This window comes from Leuciscus leuciscus (assembly GCF_965113295.1).
Source record: "Leuciscus leuciscus genome assembly, chromosome: 8".
NCBI classification, from domain to species: domain Eukaryota; kingdom Metazoa; phylum Chordata; class Actinopteri; order Cypriniformes; family Leuciscidae; genus Leuciscus; species Leuciscus leuciscus.
Window position 1 is genome coordinate 12,333,629 of NC_138732.1, and position 24,234 is coordinate 12,357,862.

The 24,234-nt window shown below is 38.0% G+C and overlaps 2 protein-coding genes across 4 annotated transcripts in view; one reads left to right on the forward strand and one right to left on the reverse strand.

The window, feature by feature from the left end:
* The window catches only part of macrod1 (mono-ADP ribosylhydrolase 1), a 61,294-nt gene that overhangs the window by 2,380 nt on the left and 34,680 nt on the right, over positions 1–24,234 (forward strand). The gene's annotated exons all lie outside the window — the stretch shown is intronic.
* The window catches only part of flrt1b (fibronectin leucine rich transmembrane protein 1b), a 29,259-nt gene that overhangs the window by 941 nt on the left and 4,084 nt on the right, over positions 1–24,234 (reverse strand). Inside the window, exons 2-3 of one of the 2 annotated variants that reach the window (XM_082177625.1) lie at positions 15,173–15,603; positions 1–10,650 (exon numbers count right to left, since the gene is read on the reverse strand). The exon at positions 1–10,650 is cut by the window's left edge and continues 941 nt beyond it. In XM_082177625.1, the coding sequence (XP_082033751.1) occupies positions 8,369–10,516 (2,148 nt within the window). In that variant the 5' untranslated portion in view covers positions 10,517–10,650; positions 15,173–15,603 and the 3' untranslated portion in view covers positions 1–8,368. Of the gene's footprint in view, positions 10,651–15,172; positions 22,997–24,234 lie in introns of those variants that run through there. The other variant, XM_082177626.1, reaches the window with a different exon arrangement.

Sequence of the window (24,234 nt, forward strand, 5' to 3'; positions counted from 1 at the left end):
TCATATAAATTATTTCCTGGAACACCACAAGTTATTAATTCTACGAGTCAGTTTTGGGCTTTCTGTGAGAGAGCCGGCTTCCAGTATGAATGAAACATACATTACACAAGAGTGTTTAGCCCTCCATAATGTTCACATCGCCACATTTTAGATAAGAATAAAACGTCTGGTCATGCATAGACTATCTTGACTAGATTTATTCACATTGGCCCATTAAAACTTCTATGTGAAGACGCTTGCCCAGAAAAAATAGTGGGGGATGAATATACAGCCCTTGCGTATTCTACACCCATGAAAAACACCATTGGTTACATCTTAGTAAAGCTCTACCTCCAAACTTTAGTCAGAGTAGCCATATTTAATTTTGCACAAAGGAAACAAGGTTGTGAGGGACATATTTACAGTGGGTTGTACTGGTGTAATGTGTACCTTGGTGTCAGTTGTTCAAAACTGAAGTACATCATTACGAAAGATTGACTGTAAAATTTGATGGAACTAAGATATAAGGAGTGTACATCTATCCCTCACAGCCTTGTTTTCATTTGTGTTCAAATAAATATGCCGTCTAACCTGAATAGGGTCCATTGTAGGTCAGGAAACGAAACAATTTCATAATTAATCTACAGCTATTAGAGTCAGCATATTCCAGATATTTAGCATATTGACATTAGCATATTCATACAGGGTTAGTAGAGTGCTCAGGTTTATTATTTCTCCATCATCACCTCTAAGCTGCCATAAAGCAAAGCAATGATTGGTTAATGTTTTAGCAATCATATTGCCACATAGGACTTACGCTTGCTGCTAGATGGCCTAATGGAGCTCATTTAAACAGGTATGCAATGCATGAGTAGAAAGAAAGGAAGTGGGCGAGGAGAAAAAGAAGCTGAAAAGGCAAAGGACCAAGAGTGAGCATGAAGAGAGAGAGAGGAGTTTGTCTGACAGGGCATTGATTCATCTCTCCCAGTTGACACATTGATCGGCTGGCCGTAGGTCTCGGTGTAAAAGCGTGAGGATTAACAGACTGTCCAGTGGTCATTCATTTGGAGGTTGGAATGAAGTTCTCAGGACTGCTAAGTATGCATCTCACTCACCAAAGTACCCAATTGAGTGAAAGCACGCACTTGTTGTATCTGGTATGTTTTAAAAGCATGTTGCTTTAGCAGATTTGGCAGGTATAATATAACCTAATTGGGGTTTTTGGAAGTCAACTTGAAATGGCATTTGCAACTTGACATTTCCGAGTGAAATGGATAAAAGAGAGGCACTTGATTTCACCACTTGAGTGGTGACATCAACCGTAAAAAAAGAAGGAAAAAAAAGTAGTTTCAGATGATGAGCACGTTATTACTTCTAGTTATCTTTTGGCTGTAGAAAACCACTTGTTATGGTGCTTGATATTGCAAACTGGTATTTCTCACCATATTGTTTCAATGTATTGTCGTTATAAACACACTGCTTGTACCGTTCACAGCACATACCGTTCACTGCACTTTGGTATTCTTCTTTACCTATAATGCCTAATGAGTAGGAAGTCTCACTGATTCACAGAAAATAGCTTACTTCCACATTGCAAGATAAGGTAGATTAGAAGAGCAAGTTTAGACTGTCCAGTCCAGTAGAAAAAAAATGATGCATGTACTGTTCAAAGAAATCCACTCTTACCTCTATTATTATAGTGAGGTAATAGTGAGATTATACTATTAAGTGATCATGCCTTTAAAATAGTCACCAAACAAAAGTTACAGTGCAGTGATTATTTCTAATCCGTTTATCTTTAGCTTTTCATCTGTGGAGGCTGCTAGACCACGAGTGGGCAAGATTTTTGGCACATGGCCCACGTACATGAATAAAATTACCTTTGAGATACAATGTTGTTCTCGATTTGTTCCTGTATTCTTAAAGCTGAGAGAATTTAATGTACTTATTCTAGTACATGACGCACCATTTTCTGAAGTGTATCTGTGACTGATTGGGCCACTCAGTTCATTACTTGATTTTGTTTTTGAATTTGTTCATGTAAGGTTTAATGTAGTAACCATTTCTGGTCTTGGAGTCTTTACTAAAGAGCAGATGAATTGAATCAGTTGTGTTTGATTAGGGAGACATCCAAATTGTGCAGAGTGTTGGAGGTACTACAGGATCAGGGTTGGGAAACAGATCTGTAATTTATTAAAGTTTATCACCGAGATGGAAGTAGCACCAAGGAGTGACATTCCTTTGAACAGAAAATAGCTCTGGAGGTCGATAATCTCCAACAAGTAGTTAGATGTTTGATAGCACCTTTTGCAATCGAAAGTGAGAGAGAGAAAGAAAATGCTCATGGTTGCCGGGCAAAATTGAGTCAAATATTGGGCAGAATGTTGACAAATTGTCCAGGTTTAAAGCTCTGATTAAATGTTTTGGTGTGGATGGCAATCTGGCAACCCTAATGTTAAACGCTTGGGGAGACTCGTTAGGTGCTACTGAGCCATATCGAATTACGAAACAATTTCAGGATAATTGACCTGTGTGCTGAATTAAACCATGTTGAGGGTCGTAGTTCTCCCGTGTCTGTGCTAGACTGTTATGAAAGTTAGATTTAAACAACAGTTGAACTGAGCAAAAACGTACGAACGCACAGTCTTTGAAACTTTGAGAACTCATCAGTCAATAGGGAGAGTGATGGAGAGTTGGGCTGGAGTGGGGAGGACTGTTTGTCTGTTGTTCTCAATAAAGATTGGATTTACAATAACATTGCCTCCACCCCCTGTCCTCTCTCTCCTCCCTCTCACAACATTTTACAGCTCTTGGCTCCTGGATCTGCCCTATAAAACACCGTAAACATAAAATCCACAAGCACTTAAGAACTGTCCTTCCGAGAGCAGGGGTGGAGGGAGGGATAAACATCCTTTTTACGCCACTAGCCATCCATCGCTCTGTCAATCCACCCATCCATCTAGTTAGTGGGAGAGGATATACTGTCCTGTATTGGTTTATTAAGATGCATTACATTGTGAATAGTGTATTGTGATTGAGTTTGTGAGAAAAAAACACATGCCCTTGTCGGTTAAATGACTGAAAAGCAAACGAAAATATATATATATTTTTTCATAACCGTGAAAAAGAATCAACAGTGTTGTTTAATGAAGATTGTGTTGCTGCACCATGTTTGCTCATGGAAGAAATAGCTTTTGCCCTCCATGTTTATTCATATTCTGCTGGGAATTAAGGACAAGTGTCAGTATTCTGAGTCAGATGAGTGATATTCCAGACACAGATACAGAAACGATCCCAGATAAGAAAGAGTGACGCCACGCTGTATAGATTAACAAAAAGAGAACAAAAGAGAAAGAAATGGGATGGATTTGATTGCATTTCTGTTTTATGAAAAGCAGCAAAAAAAAATGGAGGGCGCTGTGAATGAGCTGAAAAAAACTCGTTTTTTTTTTAAATTTCTACTTTTGACTGACAGCAGAATAATCTAGAAAGCCTCAAGATGCGTTGTACAGAACTCTATCTTTACCCTCAGCCAGAAAAATAGCCCCACAGATAGTAGAGAGGCATGACAGAGGATAAGAATGAAGGGAGTAATGCTGCATTTCTCCCTGCGCAGTTTTAGACTTCACTGCCGGGTAAGACGGAATGCATAATTCACACTGATATGTCTTCCTTTCACAGAAAGCTTGTGATATTCACACAGCTTTGGCAGGGAGTGTGGATAGCGCCACACAGGCGTATGCAAAATGTGTAGACATCTCTAAATAGGTCTGAAAATGCAGCTTATTTGTCAAAGAGCATAAGCCATTAAATCTGTTATCTGTTGCAAATGAAGCTCAGCCTCCTTAGCTGGTGGTTCAGACCCCTCTCACCAGCGTAGGCGAATTTAAAATGAGTTCACACTGAGAAATCTCACATCTCTCAGCATATGCCACATTGTTGCTAATTGGAAACCAAGCTTGTTGGAGGGAAATTGTTGTCACACACAACCCTAATAAATTCATTCTGTCTGTGTCGCTTAGAAAATTTCATTTTAGTGCAATAGCTTTTCTTTTATGCAGCATTTTAGCCAATTTAGTTTGTTTTGTTGAAAACGGTGGCAATTTGGTAGAAAAAAAAAAAAAAGATTTAAGCATTTATGTGAACAATGAATATGAACTGAATGAGAATAAAACTGTTTAGATATTTTGGAGCGTCCGGAAATTCCCAAAAGTAGTGCCGTGATAGAATTCTGTTTGATGCCTGAGGCTTTGGAATCATCTTTCAGTTACTGAACCTTTAATGATATGATTTAGGATTTTAAATGAATGATTTATGAATGAATGATTTAAGATAAAAAAAAAAAAAAAAAGATCTGAGCACATTTGCAGAATGGCAGCCCCATAGCAATTATTTCAGGCCTCGTTAAAAGCCTCCCACCTTATCCCATTCTCTCACAATCAATCGCCACTTTAGCTCCAATGAAGGAATGTGAATTTGTTGGTCTCCTCTTTAGTCTAATTAGCTTAATTGACCCAATGTGGTAAATGCAGGGAAATGATGCATGTGGTTCATCAGGGACGACTTCTGAGAGTTTCTGCTGCTGTTTGGATTGGTGCAATTGCTTGCAGTAATTGTAATTCTCAGTTTGGTTGCGCTAGGTGCAATGTGAGAGGCACTGTGAAGCCCCTATAGGTGTAGCTTCTTGGGTGTTTGATTTACCAGTAATTGGTACTTGTCAAACTCTCAAGTTAATTGTTGGGTTTTTGTCAAGTTGGCCTTTTAACTGGTGATTTGAGCAGCAAAAGCTACTTTAAGGTTCGTTATGGATGCCACATCTGTGCCTTCTTCCATATGTCAGTGTCTACAACTGTCTTTGGCAGTCATATGCTTAATAACACTCAATAATTTGATGTTGCTGTGAATTGTAAATCGCTATGGAAGAAGGTGCTGTTTTCCAATTATCTAGAATTACATTCATTAGAGAAATGGGTTGGGGAACAGGTGCAAATAACTAATTGAACTTTACGCTGTCTGAGAAGCCACACTGAGGACATGGCAGTTTTTTTACGTACACATTAAGCTATTGAAGAGCTTGTGTTTAAAGCTTGTCTTTCTTGGATACTGTATACTGCGCTTCCCCCCTCATTATATTGATCTCTGCATTGCTTACACAGGCATTACCACACTATCCAGATTGGAGGCATGTTTGCGCTTAAACGGACACTATCCAATTGGCTACTCTTTTCTTTATTCACTCTTCCAGCGGATGAGCTTGTGCCATTTATGCCTATCAATGTCACCATGGAGATTTTCTCTAAACTGTTCGAATTCATAAGGCCCTTAGGGAACTGACAAAGGGGGTTATGCCTCACACATGAAAGATTGGGTGAGAATAGATGGGTGCATTCATTATTATTTTAAAGGACAGGGCAAACATTTTTTTGCTTGGATAGATCATGTATTATGATAGATCATATATAGATCATTTATTTATATTAACTACATACACATCAACAAAGTGTTTCATCACAACTTTTAATGATACATATATAAATGAAAAAGATAACAAGCTTTATTTACTATTCATCATGATGGTATTCCATATCTATAACGAGAGAAAGAAGTGATTTACATGTACTACTTGTTTGAATAGTTCACATTTAAAATGCATCAGAAAAGGCTGGAAAATTGCAGATCCGGTACGGATATCCTTTTAGTGTTCCTACCTTTCTACTCTTCCGGATAATGCTGCGTTTAAGTCACACAAAGTCAAACTGTGGGAAAAAAGTGGATTGTCTTTAATCAGTTAAAGACCTTTGTTCTCTCTCTTCCTTCTTAGCCCACACACGAGATGCAGAGGTTCACAGTGTTACATATTTTATTAATCCCTGATTTCTGTTTTTCCTGCACCTCAGCGTTACACGCACAAAGATTGTAATGAGCTGACGTGTAAATGTTGTCCGATCATTTGTCATCTACTTTAATAGATTTAGCCTCCACGATATTCTCTAGTATGTTCTGTATCAACAAGCCCTGCCCTTATGCTAATTTGACTCTTTTATCTATGTCAGCCTGTCAGTTTGGGTTCATTCATCAATTAGGGCTGCCCCCTTTCATGATTGTCGTGCCTCTTTCTATTTAGATTAAATTTCCTCAGATTTTAAAATCATATCTTCCATCATAATTTAAATGTGGTTGTCTTCTGTTGAGCAGGTGAAACTACTGAGCTTTGTAAATTTGATTTGACTGTTCTTGAAACCTCCTTGTGGTGAATAGAAAATTTTATTTTTCTCGTTCTCAGACATAAGAGATCCACTTTTTCAGTGTCTTATTTTTTTTTTTAGACAAATTTTCTTTTGTGAACATGAAACCTTTTTTCTGTGCTTTCATCTCTTTCCTTCTCTTTCCTTTTGTCTCCTTCTACCACACTTTTCTCACTCTCATTAAAAGAAAAGAAACCCAGAAGCAATTTGAGGTCTTTCATTGTCAAAACTATTATCACCACTGTCAGCTCCCTGGGTTGGGAACAAAGTCCTCGTGCTGCGTGCAAAAGAAATAGAGAGAATAAAGGAAAAGCCCATAAAAGGAGGGAGAGAGAACGGAGAATCAGAATTTGAATAACACCCCCCAAAAAGATGTTTTTTTTGTTGTTTTTTTAGTTTTTTGTCGTCAGTATCCCCAGAATGGAAAGGCATCAGTTTCCCCCAGTGCATATATACACAGTAAAGTCCAGGTAGCAAAACTATATCTAAATTAACCTGTTCCCAGATCTCAACATCATCATCATCATCATCATCATCATGCTAACCCTTAATATGAGCTAGTTTTAGGACACTGATAATCATTGGTACTAAGATGAAAAAACAGCTTCAATTATCATCTGAATATTGGATAACATCAACACCAAGAGTGGTATCCCTGGCACTTTCTGACTATTATAGGTATTTTAAGCATGTTCTAGGAGGCTTTTTGCCCATTAAGAACAAGGTTTTGAAAACAGACTAAAGTAGGCACAAAGGGTACTTTGGAATAGGGGTGTGCCGAATGAAAACCTGCTTCATTCACATATCACGAGGTGTTCCACTCTGAAAATTTTTATGTAACCATGTTAATTTTTTGCATCAATGTCTGCAGGACACTGTCCATAAAGCTTTTTAAAGGGATAGTTCACCCCAAAATTAAACTTCTGTCATTAATTACTCACCCTCATGTCGTTCCAAACCCGTAAGACATTCGCTCATCTTCGGAACACAAATTAAGATTTTTTTTTGATGAAATGCGATGGCTCAGGGGGTGCTCCTTTGACTGCTATTTAATTAACACTTTGAATGCCCAGAAAGGTAGGAAAAAATTCGTTAAAATACTCCATGTGACTACAGTGGTTCAACTTTAATTTTATGAAACGACGAGAATACTTATTGTGCCCCAAAAAAACAAAACAATGACTTTATTCAACAATCTCTTCTCTTCAGTATCAGTCTCCGATGCGCGTTCACAAGAGCACCACGACACATTCGTGTGGAAACCCGGGATCCTCTGTTATACAGCGAGATACATGTGTCGTCTCATCGTCTGAACTATCTAAACTTTCAAGATGTGGCATGACAATATCACAATCGATGCAACACACTCTCCTGTTCAGTAGGCATCGCTTGACACTGATGATCAGAGAGCCCTGCGTTTCCAGGTCATATGTCAGAACGCCAGCTCCTCCGTCATCACCACACACACATGCGTCTAGAGCACCACGGAGACTGATACGGAAGAGAAGAATTTGTTGAATAAAGTCGTTGTTTAGTTTTTTTGGCGCACAAAAAGTATTCTCGTCGCTTCATAAAATCAAGGTTGAACCACTGTAGTCACATGGACTATTTTAACTATGTCTTTCCTGCCTTTCTGGGCATTCAAAGTGTTAATTAAATAGCTGTCAATGGAGCCCCTCCTGAGCCATCGGATTTCATAAAAAATATCTTAATTTGTGTTCCGAAGATGAACAAAGGTCTTACGGGTTTGGAACGACATGGGGGTGAGTAATTAATGACAGAATTTTCATTTTTGGGTGAACTAACTCCTTTAACTCCTGATTTTGAACAGTGAATCATTTTCTTTCTTTCTAGTAATGTCTTAAAAGATGCAATTCAATTAACAGAATCCGGATTTTTGTTTTAAACGTCATGATGTTACACCAATTCTCCAATGGTAAATGAAAACTGCCATTTTAAATATAAATATTTTGATTTCAAATCTATTTAAAATCATCTACCCAGTACTACTATTTTGTGTCTGATGAATGGGGAAAAATGGTCCCCTTAGAATCGGCACACCCCTACTTTAGAACCTAGGGAAAAGAAACCCTCACCCAACTGCTTTACCTAACAGAATAGGCAGTGGGTTATAAAAAAGGCTATCACGTGTATGAGTAATCTATGTCTGGTATTCCCCCTTCTCTGTATCCTCGATTTGTTCCATAGCCTGGATTTCCTGTGTGGTTCAGGGTGCTCCTATATAGAGTTGCATTATTAGAGGGAAAGATAGTATGGATGTATGTCATATCCTCAACTTTTGCCTTAGGCTGCAAAGGCTGTTGGGCAGACATTGGTGTCATTTGAAAGCCGTGAGCCCTGATTTCTAAGATTGACGTGTCTTTTATGGTTCCAGACTCAACATAGTCATCGTAATGTTTGCTGGCACCTCTTGATCCAACTACATCTCTACCGTATATAGAGTGATCACCTGGTGCAAGGTACCCTGCACGGTGTCCATACCAGCAGAAGATGCCAAAAATTAAGAACAAAGACACCAATGCTGTTGCACCTCCAATAATTCCAGCAAGTGGTAGCGCTGACAGTTGGTCAGTTCCCCGATCGCTGTCCTGGTCTGAAATAGGCTGCTCTAGGGGATCCGTCTCTGTTTTGGCACAAGCAGGAGGCTCATGCTCTGAGTTTGTGTTTATGTTTAACCCCCCAGTTGCTGTGAAAGAGGTTCTTTTACCATCGTTTCCAGAGAGAGGCACCAAGCAGATGATATAACTTGACTGGGGTTGTAGTTGCGTAAGTAAATACTCACGGCGATCCCCTGGCACAAGTGTTTCTGTGATTGACCCCATTGCAGGACTGTTGCCTAGTCGCAACCAGGAAAGTCTGAAGGAGGGAACTGGCTGTGCAGCCTGCCAAGTAATGTGGACTGTCTCTGGTGTGAGAGGTTTTACACTGATTAGTAACGATTTACCAGTAACCCCATTTCCGCCTCCAAGACTGTCCTGGCCCATATCAGAATACTTGTGTCCTGGTCGTCTGGATCTGAGGGTAAAGAGGGAACCTTGTGGAAGTGGAGGGGTTGTTGTAACTGGGGGCTGTGTTGGAAAATAACCTTTCTCTTTTTTTGCTCCTTCATTTCCAACCATTCCTCCTGCAGTATCTACACTGATCTCACAGTCTTCTAATTGACTGGTAAGGTCCCTTAGTACCATGCCTCTTAGTCTCTCTGGTCCATGGCAAGTTAAACCTCTCACAGTCACTGATGAACCTCGCTCATGCAACCAGTCATGAAGCCAGCGGAGGTTACAGCCACAGTACCAGGGATTTCCTCGGACGAGTAATTGTGAAAGGCTGTCTAGATCCTTGAATAAACCCCTCGGAAGAGTCGTTAAGTTGTTACCTGATAGGTCCAGTTTCTGTAGTCTTCGCATGCCGTCCAGGGAGCCCCGTGGCATGTGGGCTATTGCATTGTCCTGTAGATAGAGCCGAAGGAGATGCATACTAGGAAGGTTTAATGGTGGTGCTTGGAGCGAGTTACGAACCAGAGAAAGCTCTGTGAGATTAGACAGCCGTGAAAATGTGTCATCTGCGATTCGTTGATTTGCCAGCAGATTTCCATCGAGGAAGAGACGTCTTAGAGAGGAGAGACCTCGAAATGCATGCGTTGGAATAGTTGAAATCCGATTGTCGTCTAGTCGGAGTTCCTCAAGTGATGCAGGCAGTCCTGATGGTATACTTGAGAGGTGGTTGCGTGACAAAAAAAGAAGACGCAACCTCGGATTGTTGGCGAATGCTTTGTCTTCTATACTTACGGTTGAAACTGAATTGTCATCCATGTGAAGCTTCTCCAGCAAGGGGAGCCGTGCAAGTGCGGAACGCGGTAAAGTTCGTATATTATTGTCCTGTAGGTGAAGTTCCCGTAGTGACGGAGGCAGATGTGTTGGAAAATCATCAAGTTCATTATCATACAGGTAAACTACTCTCACAGTCAGTCGTCGCTCTAAAGATGTTGGTAGCCCAGCATTGTCTATCCGGTTGTTTTGCAGATAGAGCACAGCTGCCGTTATTGGTAATGGAGGAATGATGCTCAAGCCACGGTCATTGCAGTAGATGAAGCCATCATCACACCTGCAAGCTGAGGGGCATGGCACGTCTCCCTGAAGCTCCGCCTCCCCGAGAGCTGCCTCTGCGGCGGCAGCAGTTGCTGCTGCAAACTCTAGAACTTCAACCAATAATGTCAGGCATAGAAGAAGTAGGAACAACCAATCGCGGAGTTCAACAAGGCTCTCTGTGGCCATAATTCCAGGCAATGTACCCCACTCTCTCTGCAGACTTAGTTTAACCCAATGTCTCAAGTCAATATTATTGGTCAGTCACTGTAGTTGGGCAAGCACAGGTCTTTCTTGTCCTTCTTTGCTTCCAATCACAAGCCCTGTGGGAAATATTGAAAAAAATTATTATTTTTTTAAACAGTTTACATTTGGATTAGAGTTCAATGCAATTATAAGTCCACTTGTGTTATATAGTATGCTGTCTGACTTTTACAGGACTTTTGCTTAAATGTGAAAAACATTGCAAGGTGGTTAGAGGTTAGTAAGCAAGTGCAAAGAAAATCAGTAAAGCTGAAAGGCTTTCTAGATAACCTTAGCAGAGCGACTGACAGATAGGAAGCATTAGACAGAAACATTAGAATAAAAAAGGACTGCAAGAAAAAGGTAAATGGATCGAGGTTGAGCAAAAAATGCTCAAAAGTGTGGAAAAAGTTGAATGTAACTTTTACATTTCCACATTATACGCTGAAAATTCTAGGTGTGAGGTGGTCGTTCTGAACTTGTATTAAAATGTGATTGACATTTGAATTCCTGGAAAAACAATTACAGGTTTATTCCTGGATTGACCTTAAAGTCATATTTCAATTCAAATGTTACAGCGAACAGTGTTTGAATAAATCACTAGTTTAATTTTAGCTCAAATTTGTTGAAAGTTCACGGAAGGGTCAGAGAGAGCTCTCATTTTCGGTCTGATTTGCAATTGAGATTTAGATGAAAACCACAGACGTTTACAACAAATTGACATGCATAATGGATGCTGTTTCTTGGTTGTTATTGTTTTCAAAATAGCATGAATTATTCAGAGAGACTACATTGAATACCCAAAAGAGATTTCACTCTGTTTAACCAGTCATTGACTAGATGGCCATGGATTGTGACTTTCCTGTGTATGTATTCTCTGCAAGCCTTGTCTGTGACTCTTATCAATGTTAAATAGAGGAAGGAAGGCAAAGAATATTTGCAATTTAGCTGGAAATATTTTTTTTAATAATAATTAAACTGTCCCTTTAGGTCTAAAATGTATCAAAGTGAAAAAGTATACATTCAGCATTATTGTGACAAAAAAACAGCCAGATATTTTTTTTTTTAAATCGTCAATATGTTTTTGCTTCAGGGTTCATCAATAAGAATGGCCCCTGCACAGTAAAATCATGTTAATTTCGGGCCAGTGCTGCGTTTACACTAAATATATTTACATTAATTGATCTTGTACATAACATTTTTTGGCAATGTGTTCTAGATTGTTGGGACAAAATAATGTTATCTGTCTGGACAGCAAGGATGATGTTTTATCAAAATTGCAAGAGATGATTTGTGATTAGTCTTGAAAGCATCGAGAATTTCCAACTTGTTACATTTTCTCTTTGTAAAGGAATTTAAGAAATATTCTTTCTTCACTAAAATGTGCATTTGTACACAATTCTGAGACATTAATCCATATGTCATTAATCCAAAATGCACTTTTTTTTCCTTGCGTATTTGTGTGTGAAGGTTCGGTGTGCATCACTCTCTGCTGGGGCCTCATTCTTTTTGCTGTCTTCCATCCTATGGGATTGGACTCAAGGTTGTTTTTGTTGCAGGCCAGGCCAGATGGGAAATGGTTGGCTGTCTCTTGGTTACAAACGTTGTTACCTTAAGCAGCAACTACATGCAAAACAAACCCTTAAACTGTGCTAGTATCCATGCTAAACTGATCAATAGAGCTTAGCTAGTTTGTCTTGGAAATGATTCCATTTTTTGGAAACACTTTCATCTTGTTTGTTATGATTACAGAGAACATTTATAACATTCTAAGGAAACAATTAGCAAAAAATATAATTTTTTTTATAATCAGATATCATTGTTGTCACTTTGACTGTCTCCTTTTCAAGTCTGTCTCTCTTTTTAAATGAGGCGGACTACATGAAAATGGGAGCAATTTAAATGTCATATTTAATGGCTCTCCCAGTGTGTGTACATTTGGGTATTTTTAGAAATAAAAAATCAGCTGTCTCTCAGCCCTGACAGTGTATTCTCACAAAGAGGGGTGGAAGCTTGAGTACACAAAGAAAAAATATATAGTTCTGAACAGAAATGCTTATTTGAAATAGAGATTAACCGGTTAATAGAATGGTGCAAGTATGACATCAGAACTCGGAAGACAAATTCGCTGCTGGTTTCTTAGAGATTTTCCTATGGGGTTTTATAATGGGGTAAAGGCTTTGGTAAGCATAACTTGACTATACTTTTACGTTTTGTTCTATGATGTAAATTACAATGCAAATTTTACAGCAGTTATGTTTATTTTTTATTTTTGCAGTGTTAGACTTCTGGGTTCTTATGTCATAACTTCACCACTCTGTTATTTTTATCGTTTAATATTTAAATTTAGTAGTCAACCAATCATGAATTAAAATAGTACGGCCTATGCAAATGTGACATTGATGCATCCAACGTCAGTGAAATGTCCGCGCTCACCGCTCAGTGGTAAGTCGCAATGGCAATGCACTGGCATTAGAGGTAATATGCAGCGTGGTGTGTTTTTGAAACCAGCGAATATTGCAGGATAGTGTAGAACCTAGGGATGTTAATTTCAGGGGTTTTTTTCCATGACCAACAATTGATGCCAGCCAACCGATAATTAACCATTAACCAACAAGATTATGTTAAATTAGAATTAAATTAAATTAGAATGGTCTGTGACCCATTAAAAATATAGAAATTAGTTTCCCAGGGGTTTAGTTTTGCATGCGCAAATAGCAGCATAAACAACAGTACATGGATTCAAATATCTTCACATCACAGACCAACAGCGCTTCTGTGAACGGAATAAAACAGAATAAAAAAAAAATATATATAAAAGGAATAAATTGGCCTATACACAAAAAAATGTTTCACTTAAATAATTACCAGAAAGAAAAGACAGATTTTTGGTCAATTTTTGTGACGTGCTCCACAAACAAGTTCACGGAAAGAAAACCCGTATTTAGGTACACCTTGTTGTCACCAAACAAGTGTGAGCACCGCTCCAGTGTGCTGTTGTTATGCCAAGCACATTTTTGCACATGCAGGATCATGTTTAACGTTGATATTGGAAAGTTAGTGAAGTACAAAGTCTATAGTTTACATAATAAATAATAGTTTCGCATCCAAATACATTGCGAATATGGAAACATTTGGATTTGTGCCGAATGAGAGAGGTAGGCATGAGCCCAACATTTCGGGTTTCGTTCAGTTGTTTTAAATTCATTTGTTTTAGTTTGACGTTTATATAGCTAATATATTTTTGTTCTGTTCTGAATACCGTTAATTTTAAAGGATTTTTTGTAGAGTGAGGGGAATAGCCTATAGCTATGTTTGTAGTGTTTATAATGTTTGTAAACATTTCGGTTTATTTGCATGTATTTTACATTATTTCTGAATGTAATAATAAAATGCAACTTATACGTGACTTATCTTTTTTTACTCTCAAAAACTAATTTTTGTATGTGTTTTTAACCATGCAGATTTTAATTGTATTACACCATTTAACTGACAATTTTTCCTGTCGTTTACATTTGGTCAAATGTATAAATGTTATAAACAATGTTGTATTGGCTATGACTTGAAGGAAAATACCAGACTAAGACTAGCTGTGTTTTTTGAGTAAAGAAGACGGTGTACTTATTATTATTATTATTATTATTATTACATTTACATTTATTAATTTAGCAGACACTTTTATCCAAAGCGACTTACAAATGAGAACAATAGAAGCAGTTAAACTAACAATAGGACAACAATATGCAAGTGCTATGACCCTTCCCAGCTTAATCTAACGCAGTACGTGTATTTTTTTATTTTTTTAAGATAATAGATATAGAATAAAAAATCAAATGTTAGTATTAATGGATCAAGCATTGCCGAAAAAGATCAAGTGTTGCCGAAAGTATAGGCTTTTTTGATTTGTCTAATTGAACTGGTTTCGGAACATTAATGTTGCAGAGGGAACGCGTGAACAAAAACGTTAAAATACTGATAAACCAATTTATTTATTTTCTTTTAGTTTTTAAGCCCTGAGAAGTTGATGTGTAAAACAACTTGTAAGTTTGCCTTTAGATGGCAGAGTGACCGCTAGAAGCTCTGTCTCCAACTTGCTGCACAGTTTGAAACATTTGTATGTATGCAGGTTACCTTTACTTTCCCTCTCTGTTCTGCATCTCTCGTCTGTTTCTCTATCCTTCTCTCAAACGTTTCTCTGCTCTGAAGAAGGTTTTCATCTCGGCCATCTCTGTAACCGCCCACTGTGCATCTCTAATCTCTTATAATCTCTTCTTATATACTTCTTTAATCGTACTGTTTTTTTGTTTTTTTTCTGTATATCCTGCTGATCCTCCTGAGTCAATCCTGCATTTTCATTCTGCCTAAATCTGCTTTTTTGATCCTTCTCTTGAGTCTTTATTTTCCTTTCTTTTTAGTTTCTACTTCAATTCTGTTGACAATATAGAAAGATATATTTGTGCGGCACACTTTTTTTTTTTAATCCAGCCACACAGCTCTTTACACATTTCATATTGTATTAGGACAGGACGTAGGCATTCAAGAATTCCTAAAATCCAAGAATTTTTTAGTTGGCTATTTTTTTACAAAAACAACTGTTCTTACCATCTAGCGGGTATCCGACATTGTCCTTTGGCTGGTAGGTCTGAGCAGTCAGTGTTTGAGCGGTGTCACTCGTCCTCTTGATTCAAGATAGGAAATTGATAGATCTCAAGGTCTTTCTTCTTGATCCTCAATGTCCTTTTACTTCAGTGACCAAAGAAAATTGCAGCCCTTTATTGTTGAATTCCTATAAATTGTAGGCACTGAAATAAGCATAACGTCAACCAGAAAACCCTGGGAATTTTTTCCAGTGTCAATCGATAGAAGCAGCCAAAATGTTCACTTCCGTACAGCAAGAGAATATCCGAGCCGATGATGTGTATTCAAGTTGCAGTGTGTCCATCAAAGTTGACATCATGTTGATTGTGTTTTCTTGAATGAGAATAGATGGATGACTGGGATGTTGTAACCCCTCATCTTTGACACCGTGCTACCTGTGAAGAAAACATTTTCAGTGAATTAGAGTGCCAGGACAGGAAAGACTTTAATATTCACAGTAGGTCATTTTCTCTTTAAACTTGGCTTGACCTAAAAAGAACTATTTCAAAGAATATCAACTCTGAAAATGGTGAAGTCAAGTTCAGTGTGCAGAATTAAGTGGAAAATCTCTTTTACAGGCTGCTCTAAGCCATAGGCAGGACCCAAAAACGCAAAAATCAAGGCACACACGTATTGTTGCAAACTGGGTCACACTGTTGACAAGACTGAGGAAGGGCAACAAATGAGGGGTGTCTTTTTTCGACGCAATCTTCTGTATTAGGTAAAGGGATTTCTGAGACTAATTATTTTTTTAGATGACTCTAGATTATGCATAATGTATTTTCATATGTTTATATTTCCGCTGTGAGTGTTTGTTGTTTATGTTTACAAGAACTGCTGCTTTGGGACTAAGCCTTTTGAACCAGCAACTGTTACCTCTCTTTGTATCGTAGTGTGCTGAATCTGTTTAAATTCCCAGGCCTGACGTGGTTGATTTGTGTTTGTGATGTTTAAAGTCTCCTCTGGGTCCCACTGACTCCCAGTCTAATTGCTTTTTCATGGTCCAGTCAGAGATTGGGAGTTATCAAAAACATTATTGCCGAAATATAATGCGCCATGCGGACGTAGCAGCCTGGTGAAGATGGATCAGCGGAGGCCCATAGTACCACGTGTGAGAGGAGACAGGGAGCATTTCCAAGGCACACAGCTAACGTAAAGGGAATTGAGCAGAGGAGGAGTAATAAGGACAAAGATGGCTAATTAAAATCAATAAACGTACTGGGGATTTTCCACCAATCAATGCTCGTAGATGGTGAAAAAAAAATAAGGTCTATTCAGGCAGATGTCTGAAAATGTCTAGCGGGTATAAAACCAGACAAATACACAGCCCGCTGCCCTTCTCTCTTCACCTTTCTCACTCTGCCACTCTGTCTCTCGTACGGTATAATGGGGCAGTCACATTAGGAAAGAGATTATGATGGGAGATGATAAGAGGTTATATCAGTGCTGCTGTCATGCTCGCACTGACCTCCATCCCCAGACGTACTTGAGTAAATGCTGAAAATGGACAGTAATAATGTTCAGCTGGAGTAGGGTGGTGCAGTTCCAATGCTCCTGGGCTGTTAATATTGCTGATGATACCGATGTCCTCCATTCTTAAAGTTATTAGAGTGGTGGAGATACATCTGTGCTTTGATTTGTATGTCCTTGCATGTTTGAGGGTGAGTGTGTCTGTGTTATATGTGTTTGTGTGCATGCATACGTGTATGAGCCCATGTCAAACATTTTTGCCATCCTGTGCACGTAACCTACCCATCTCTGCCTTTCAATTTCTCATTTGCTGAGCGAGGGAGAGAGAATGGAAAAGAGAGAGAGGGGCAGATGGAGGAGTAAAGGAAAGAAGGAAGATTGATGAACCTATTGGAATCAAATTTGGTGGCAGAAATGACTGTCAGGCCTAGTATCCACAACAACACATATTCACAGCACTGGCACAAAGACCGACACACTGAGACTCACTGGGCTTTGTCTTAGGATCATGAAGGAGCATGAAATCTTAATGGTCTATCTCATTCCTCACACAGCTTTGTCATAAAATATTACTCAAGTACATCATGAAATAATTACTCCCCAGCAAATACAGGTCATTATTAATTCACAACAAGCACTGATGAACAACGTTGTTGTATTGGCTGGATAACAATGTAAACAACTGGAGAGCTTTGTGTTACTGTCTGGTCCCTTGCACATAAGAGCAGTAAACTCAGTTAATATGACATGATTGGTACACAGTAGGGCCCTCAGGAATTGTGGTATTTTACTGAACAGTGAGTGTCTGTATGTGTGTATGTGGCTTACATTGGGGATACGAAGATAGACGCCATAATAGCAGAGCATTGGCCGGAGGGCATACTTGTGTGTCAGGATATTTTTCAGTTCCCATATCAGCACATGCCTCTGAAACTAGTTCTCTAGGCCTACAGGCTACAGTGTTGTAGTGATAGTCCACAGCGCAGTTTTGTTTTAAAATGGTTTAGAATAGTTCTAGAATTGTAAGTGCTCTCTAGAATATTCTACAATCATCACATTCATGAAACGACAGATCTGTCTTCGGCTAATGACGCTTTAAAACTTCTTTTCAGAGAGCGGACTAATTCATTGCTCAGTCTACTCGTTGTAATTACCTACTATTCAGTGAAGAAAGGAAAAAAATATATAATTGCTACACAGAGATGTTTTGACAGTGGAGTACAAACACCTTGATGAGATGTGCCTAGGTACCGTTCTCTCTCTTTCTTTTTCTTTTTTTTCTTTGCAGTCCAGTGATGTCTCAGATCTTTAACTGCCAGTGGCTCTGCAGAGCTGAATAGTAATATGTGTGTGCGTGTGCATGTGTGTATTTCACTCTCTAAGATCTAATGATAATTAGCTAAAGGTAATCAGGGGTAATTCAGCAACGGGAGTGAAAATGGCAGGAGACGCAGGGATGTGACCAGCCTCTCAACACACACCCACACACTGCAGCCTTTTAGCATGAACAACCAGGAGCAAAGAGAGGGAGAAGCAGAGATGAGGGGTAAGTGTGACAGGGATGCGTGGATGAGCAGAGCGGGGAACGCACCTTGTTTTACCCTTATCCCCATTTTCCTGTATTATTCCTGTGCGCTTCCTCTCCTCTCTCTTTTGGCTCCCATCCTCTTGGATGTTCACCAGTGCATTTACTGTAATCTGTGAACCATTAATGCATAAATGCCTATACTGATTTATGTCCTTATTATATTCAGTGTTTGTGCACTGAACAGAGCCAGTGGCTTGTGAATGTGATAAAGATGCACTAAAGTGGCACAGGGTGAGAGAGAGAGAGAGAGAGAGAGAGAGGCCTAATGCATTGAAGTAACACAGAACTCTTGAATGTATATCCAAAAAAAACAAACATCAAAGCTTACTGGTATTTATAAACGCATACAAGCATTATTTAGTCTTAAGGCTGATTGCGTTATTGGCAAAGTATGACTGGGATGCAAGGACAAATAGTGGAAGTTTGACTAAGGCATTCATCCTTATAATTATGGGGTTTTCTATGACATAAAAAATCTCTGATCATCTTATTTTGGTGTATTTTGAGTGACATGCCACAATATTCAATATCCTTTGCCTTTCTTTGTGTCTGATGCCATGAATGACGGTACTGTAATTCATAAGTTGCAAAGAAGATGGATGAATTGACTTGAATGCCTACAGAAAGTGGAGAATGAATTAGCTTTATTTAACTTTTGTTAATCATGAAAGATGGAGTCAAATGCAGCAGCAGGATGGTGGTGCGTTTGGAGTTGTACATCTGCACCTGCAACATGCGAATGAAACCCTACTACCCCTCATAACTCTGACAGTGCCAGCTGCACATCTCATCTGTCTATAAAATTGTGTACTAAGCAGTCATCTCCAATAAAATCATTTTAATGGACAAGAATTAATGTTCTCGACCCTGAGGTTTAACAGAGCGTTGGTGTTTGGTTTGATGAGAAATATACTCTTGTATTGAGTGTGTTTTTCATTGTTATCTGAATAAAGAAAATGAAATGTTATGCATCACCTCGTTGATCAAATGCATTTAGACATTTCCAGGGATAACATGACTGTCTGTGTTTCAAATTCTCTCTCTTTTAATGGTCTAAATACAGACCATTAAGTTTAATGCAGTATTTTGCTTCTGAAATAATTTATGCTTCTTCATCCTCTCTCTAAATTCCCCATCTCATATTTTTCCTCTCTCTCATGGTCCCTAATGAACAGGTAAATGCTAAACCACATTTCTACCCCACCAATCTTGTAGTGTATTTTTCCTCTTTCAAATTCATCCTCCTATTATTCTTTGAAGGCAAAATGTTGTTATTGCTATCACATTTCTAATATTGTCTTATATTATGTTTACTTTTCTTGAGGTGAGTATCTCATCAATGTTGTAAATATATGACAGACATTTATCACTGTCACCACTTCCAGTCATTTTCCTTTCTTCACTTGTCTTCTAATTTGTTTACATTTATTCATTTATTTTGTTTTCCCTTTCCATTTGTGATCCCAATATTTTTGTGCCAATATACCATCTACCCTTCCAGCTGGATAAGATGGGCTTTTATTAGAATTATACATGAACACTGACATATACGTAAATCACTTTCTGGTGATGCATTTCAACTAGCTCCTTGTCTCTTTCAAATAATATTCCTCCCTTGGATTACCATTTCAGCCATATTTCTCTTTTGCCCTTTTCTTCTCTTTCTTATGCTCCCAGTTACTTTGTAAATGATGCAGTCACTGGAAATAAGCAGACAATGTAAGTGCTGAATACTTCAGTGCTCACTTTCTCTCTGTTTTCAAGCACACACACACACACACACACACACACACACACACACACACACACACACACACACACACACACATATATAAAAACAACCAATCATCTCTTGCTGTCCCTCAGCCAGTGCTTATGAACATCAAACACAAACACTCAAAATCAGAGCGTGCACACAGGAAGAAAAATAATTAGGTTTGTCTGAATTTGACTTAATGTGGGTAAATTTCTCTTATCAGCATTTTACATAACAAGAAAGAGCAAAATGTCATAATAAACAGCCCCCTGTCAGGGTTATGTTTGTTTTTGATCAGTTTCCCCTGTTTTGTTCATGTTTGAGTTTCCATGGTTACCGTCATTAGTTCATTGGTTTCATCTGTGTGTCATTTATTAGCTTGTTTCAGTTTGTTATTTAAGCCTCACCCTTGCCCTTCACTCTTTGTCCGGTCTGTTATGTTGAGATGTGTTTGCACTGCCTGTTTGCTTGCTTTTTGAGTAAGAATTAAACTTATTAGTGTTTTCTGAGAACCTGAGTTTTCTGTCTTCAGCTTCCCTGCATGCATTGTTACTGTGGGGTGAATAAAAAGTGGCATTTTTTTTATATATATAAAGAGAATTCATGCATTTAGGTCAGTGAACAAAGTTGCCCACATGTTCAACAAACCCCACTTGCAGAGCAGAGAGTGAAACGAACCATGTTCAGAAGCAATCTCTACTAAGCTGAACGGTGTTTGGCTTCCTATGGGAGGCCTGTGCATTTGTTTGTTTTTTTTATAGCTCATTTAGAGCCGAACTGCAAGGCACCATGCTGTGCACAAACACGTACATGCATTTTGTGTTCTTCCCACACTACACAGACAGTATCACTTTAAGTAACTGAGCACAAATATAAAAAGTTGTAGCTCTGCTTGAATGGGTCTCTCTGCATGTAAATTATAAATGAGCTGTAATGATTTAACAAGCATGTGTTTGATAAGCTATGTAATTTCAATTAAGGCTGAAAAAATGGATGTGCTTTCAGCCTAAATGCATGCTTTATTGTCAGTTTTGACATCAAATGCAAGTTATTTTGTATTTTCGTACTCACTCTATTAACCTGCCACATGTTAAAAAAAAATCAGCAGCACTTCAAAACTAGTTGCATTATCAAAGCCTAGTTCAGAGCTTGCAGCTGGTTTTTGCATGGAAAAATAAAATCCATCTATTCAGACTATTCTATTCCGGGCCCCTTTCAGACCTTGTCCAATTATCTAGAGCCACATTCACTTTATTCATATCGCCTCCATTTAATCGATTCTAGAGCTATACAGGCAATTCTTTGAGACCCATTTTACCTATAAACTCTGACTGCCCCAGACACAATCTCCTCTATCATACTTTCTTTTTCAGACAACGCTGTCTTTTCTTGACTGGTTCACGGCAGGCGAGGCACATCTAGAGATCTATGTCTAACAGAAGAGCGTTTGATTCAGACGAAATAAAAAATTACTTTGTGTCAATGACCAAAACGGCCACATTGATTAATAAATGACTCTGACGTAGGTTCTGTGTCTATGACAACCCTGGCCTGGCAGAAGATAAGACAAAACACTCATTGTTGTGTGGGTGCTGTTCCCCCTCCAAGAGAGCAAGACAAGTCTGTCTGCATTTCCGCCCTTAAAAAGGACATTACTAAGAGCTCAGAGCTATCTGAAGCTGTGAATCAATCTCCGTACTGTAATACACACAATGAATCAATAACTTACAAATTTTGATTCGGTTGGAGTATTTTATAAGATTAGAGTAAGTGGTTTAAAAGAAGAGTATTGGTGTCATAACCTTGTTCAGCTTTCTCAGATTTTCCAGAAGTGGTTTGATTGTGGTCATTGATGTTGTGCATACACTCACTTTCTAGGAGTACAAAATAAAAGTGCTCAATGAATGAAAGAAAAAATGAATTGATGTAGTGCTGTGTGTTTGCCATGTTTTGTTCATGTTGCCCATAATTAAAAGGGATTGAGGTGGAAGATTTGCTTGTATCTAAATTGGTATAAAGAATTGTGGAATTTCACTGGTATGTGAAATGTTAGTATTGTGACAACTTTTATTTACAGCAATATATGTATATATACATGCATATCTGCTCAGGGGTAATTAAGTGCAAAAATGGATCCTCTTTTATTGGAAAAAACAACATTTTATCAAACTTTGATAATTGTCTTAATGATTTAAACAACTGAGAAGATAGTAATCAAACTACATTTTATAAAAATCACCTGTCAAGTTTATAATATATATTGCATCATATACACACATACACAGAATTACAGTATTTCAAAATATCTGTCTTGGCGAGTATTCACGCAAACATTATCTGTTATATCTTATGTGAACGTTTGGTTCACTTTTGGGGAAAAACATCTGATGTGTAACATTATTTTAGATCCGTGCGGTACACTAGGTCTTAATAAATAGGCTGTCTGTTTAATTAATGTTAAACAATTGTGGGTATCATGGAAGAAAAAGTTGAATATATATTTTTCTATAGAAAATTTTTGTGTTATTACCAGGGATTTTAAGGTGATTTTGTTTTGGAACCTTCAGAAAACTTTATCTAAATTTTTCTCAAAATTGACTTTGCTGACTCTATCGACTTTAAACAGGTGCAGCTCATTCATTTTTTGTCAGAATCAAACAAATCATACATCATTTAGAATTTTTTAACAGAGAATGTGAAAACTAGTTTTTCTAAAAATGTGTTCATTGCGATTCAATTTGCCAGCACGGGTCACATATATATGTGTATATGTATTGTGTGTGTGTGTGTGTATATGAAGAGTTCAGATGCAAAAGCCTCTAAGTGCCATCTGAAATTTTCTTCTAGAATGATCATTTTTATCAAGCTCGTATATTTAAGTTCAATAATTTCACTTAAATGACAATTAATAGGTAATCTTCATTGCCATTTAAGTTAAATTACTGAACTTAAATATACGAGCTTGATAAAAATGATCATTCTAGAAGAAAATTTCAGATGGCACTTAGAGGCTTTTGCATCTGAACTCTTAATATATATATATATATATATATATATATATATATATTATATATATATATATAACATGAACTAAAATGACTCATCATTAATTTATCATACCCCACCGCTAAATGCAATTAAGATTAAGTTAAAGGGTTATTGAACAGAACCATTCTTACCAGAAAATGTAGAGAGATCCTGTTCAACTGAGTCCAATCACCCCCATGGATGCATTTACGCATTGCAAGCAGCAATAATTTTCAAAAACGTCAATGTACATTTTGTAACCGCGTTGTTGAGAGCACTGAGGTAAAAGCTCCAGATTACTGTGTTTGGTAATGCTAGGGAGTCTGGGAAATCAAGTGTGAGATTATTCCAGCTGCCAGCCTAGAAAACATGAGCTAACACTGTATTATTGTAGTTTTAGAAGTACTTTCATATTGATTGGACACTTAAACGCCATACTAAAAAGCTGAGTGAATGAATATTTCATTTTTGAATGTAGTGCCAGGGTAAGAAGAATATGGCAAGGTGTTATTTGTTTGCCATTTCATCAACAACAAAAAACCTTTCTGTTACCCAATATCGAATAAAATATGAGTTGATCTAGCAACAGTGGTGATAGTTGGATCATGAAATGCTCAGTCTGTCTGCCAGCCTCAAACCACTCAACTATCTCACTTCCTCTACTTCGTCTATTCTATTTTGTGTGCAAAGTACATTAGATGCTTTGATACAAACCAGTGGCTTTGACAAAACAATTAATTAGAAACAAAGACAATAGTCAATCATTTATAGTGAACTAGCTGTAATAGTGTGTAGAAGGCTCATTGTGTGTGTATGTTCATTTGTCTGTTTGTGCACTAGGTTTTCTGCTACTGCTAACAGTCTTTTTACTGTAGGTGCTGACAGTAATGACTTAAACATATTAGCCATCTGTTAGCAGTTTTTTTCTCTGATATATGTAAAGATGTATAGAAAAGTAGTCATTTGTGAAGCAGCTTTATTCTCTATTGTTATCTGTAGAGCTGTGTTTTTATAATACAACCCACTGCAGAGTGACCCCACTGACACACACGCCACTCTCACAGGCCCAACTGTGAATTATAAAACTAAAGCTGCTGTCTAGAGATCTGCCAATGCAGTTACCGCTTGAAATTAAATCAGTGAAAACAAAAACAAATCACTACACCTTCAAATATATAGAATTTC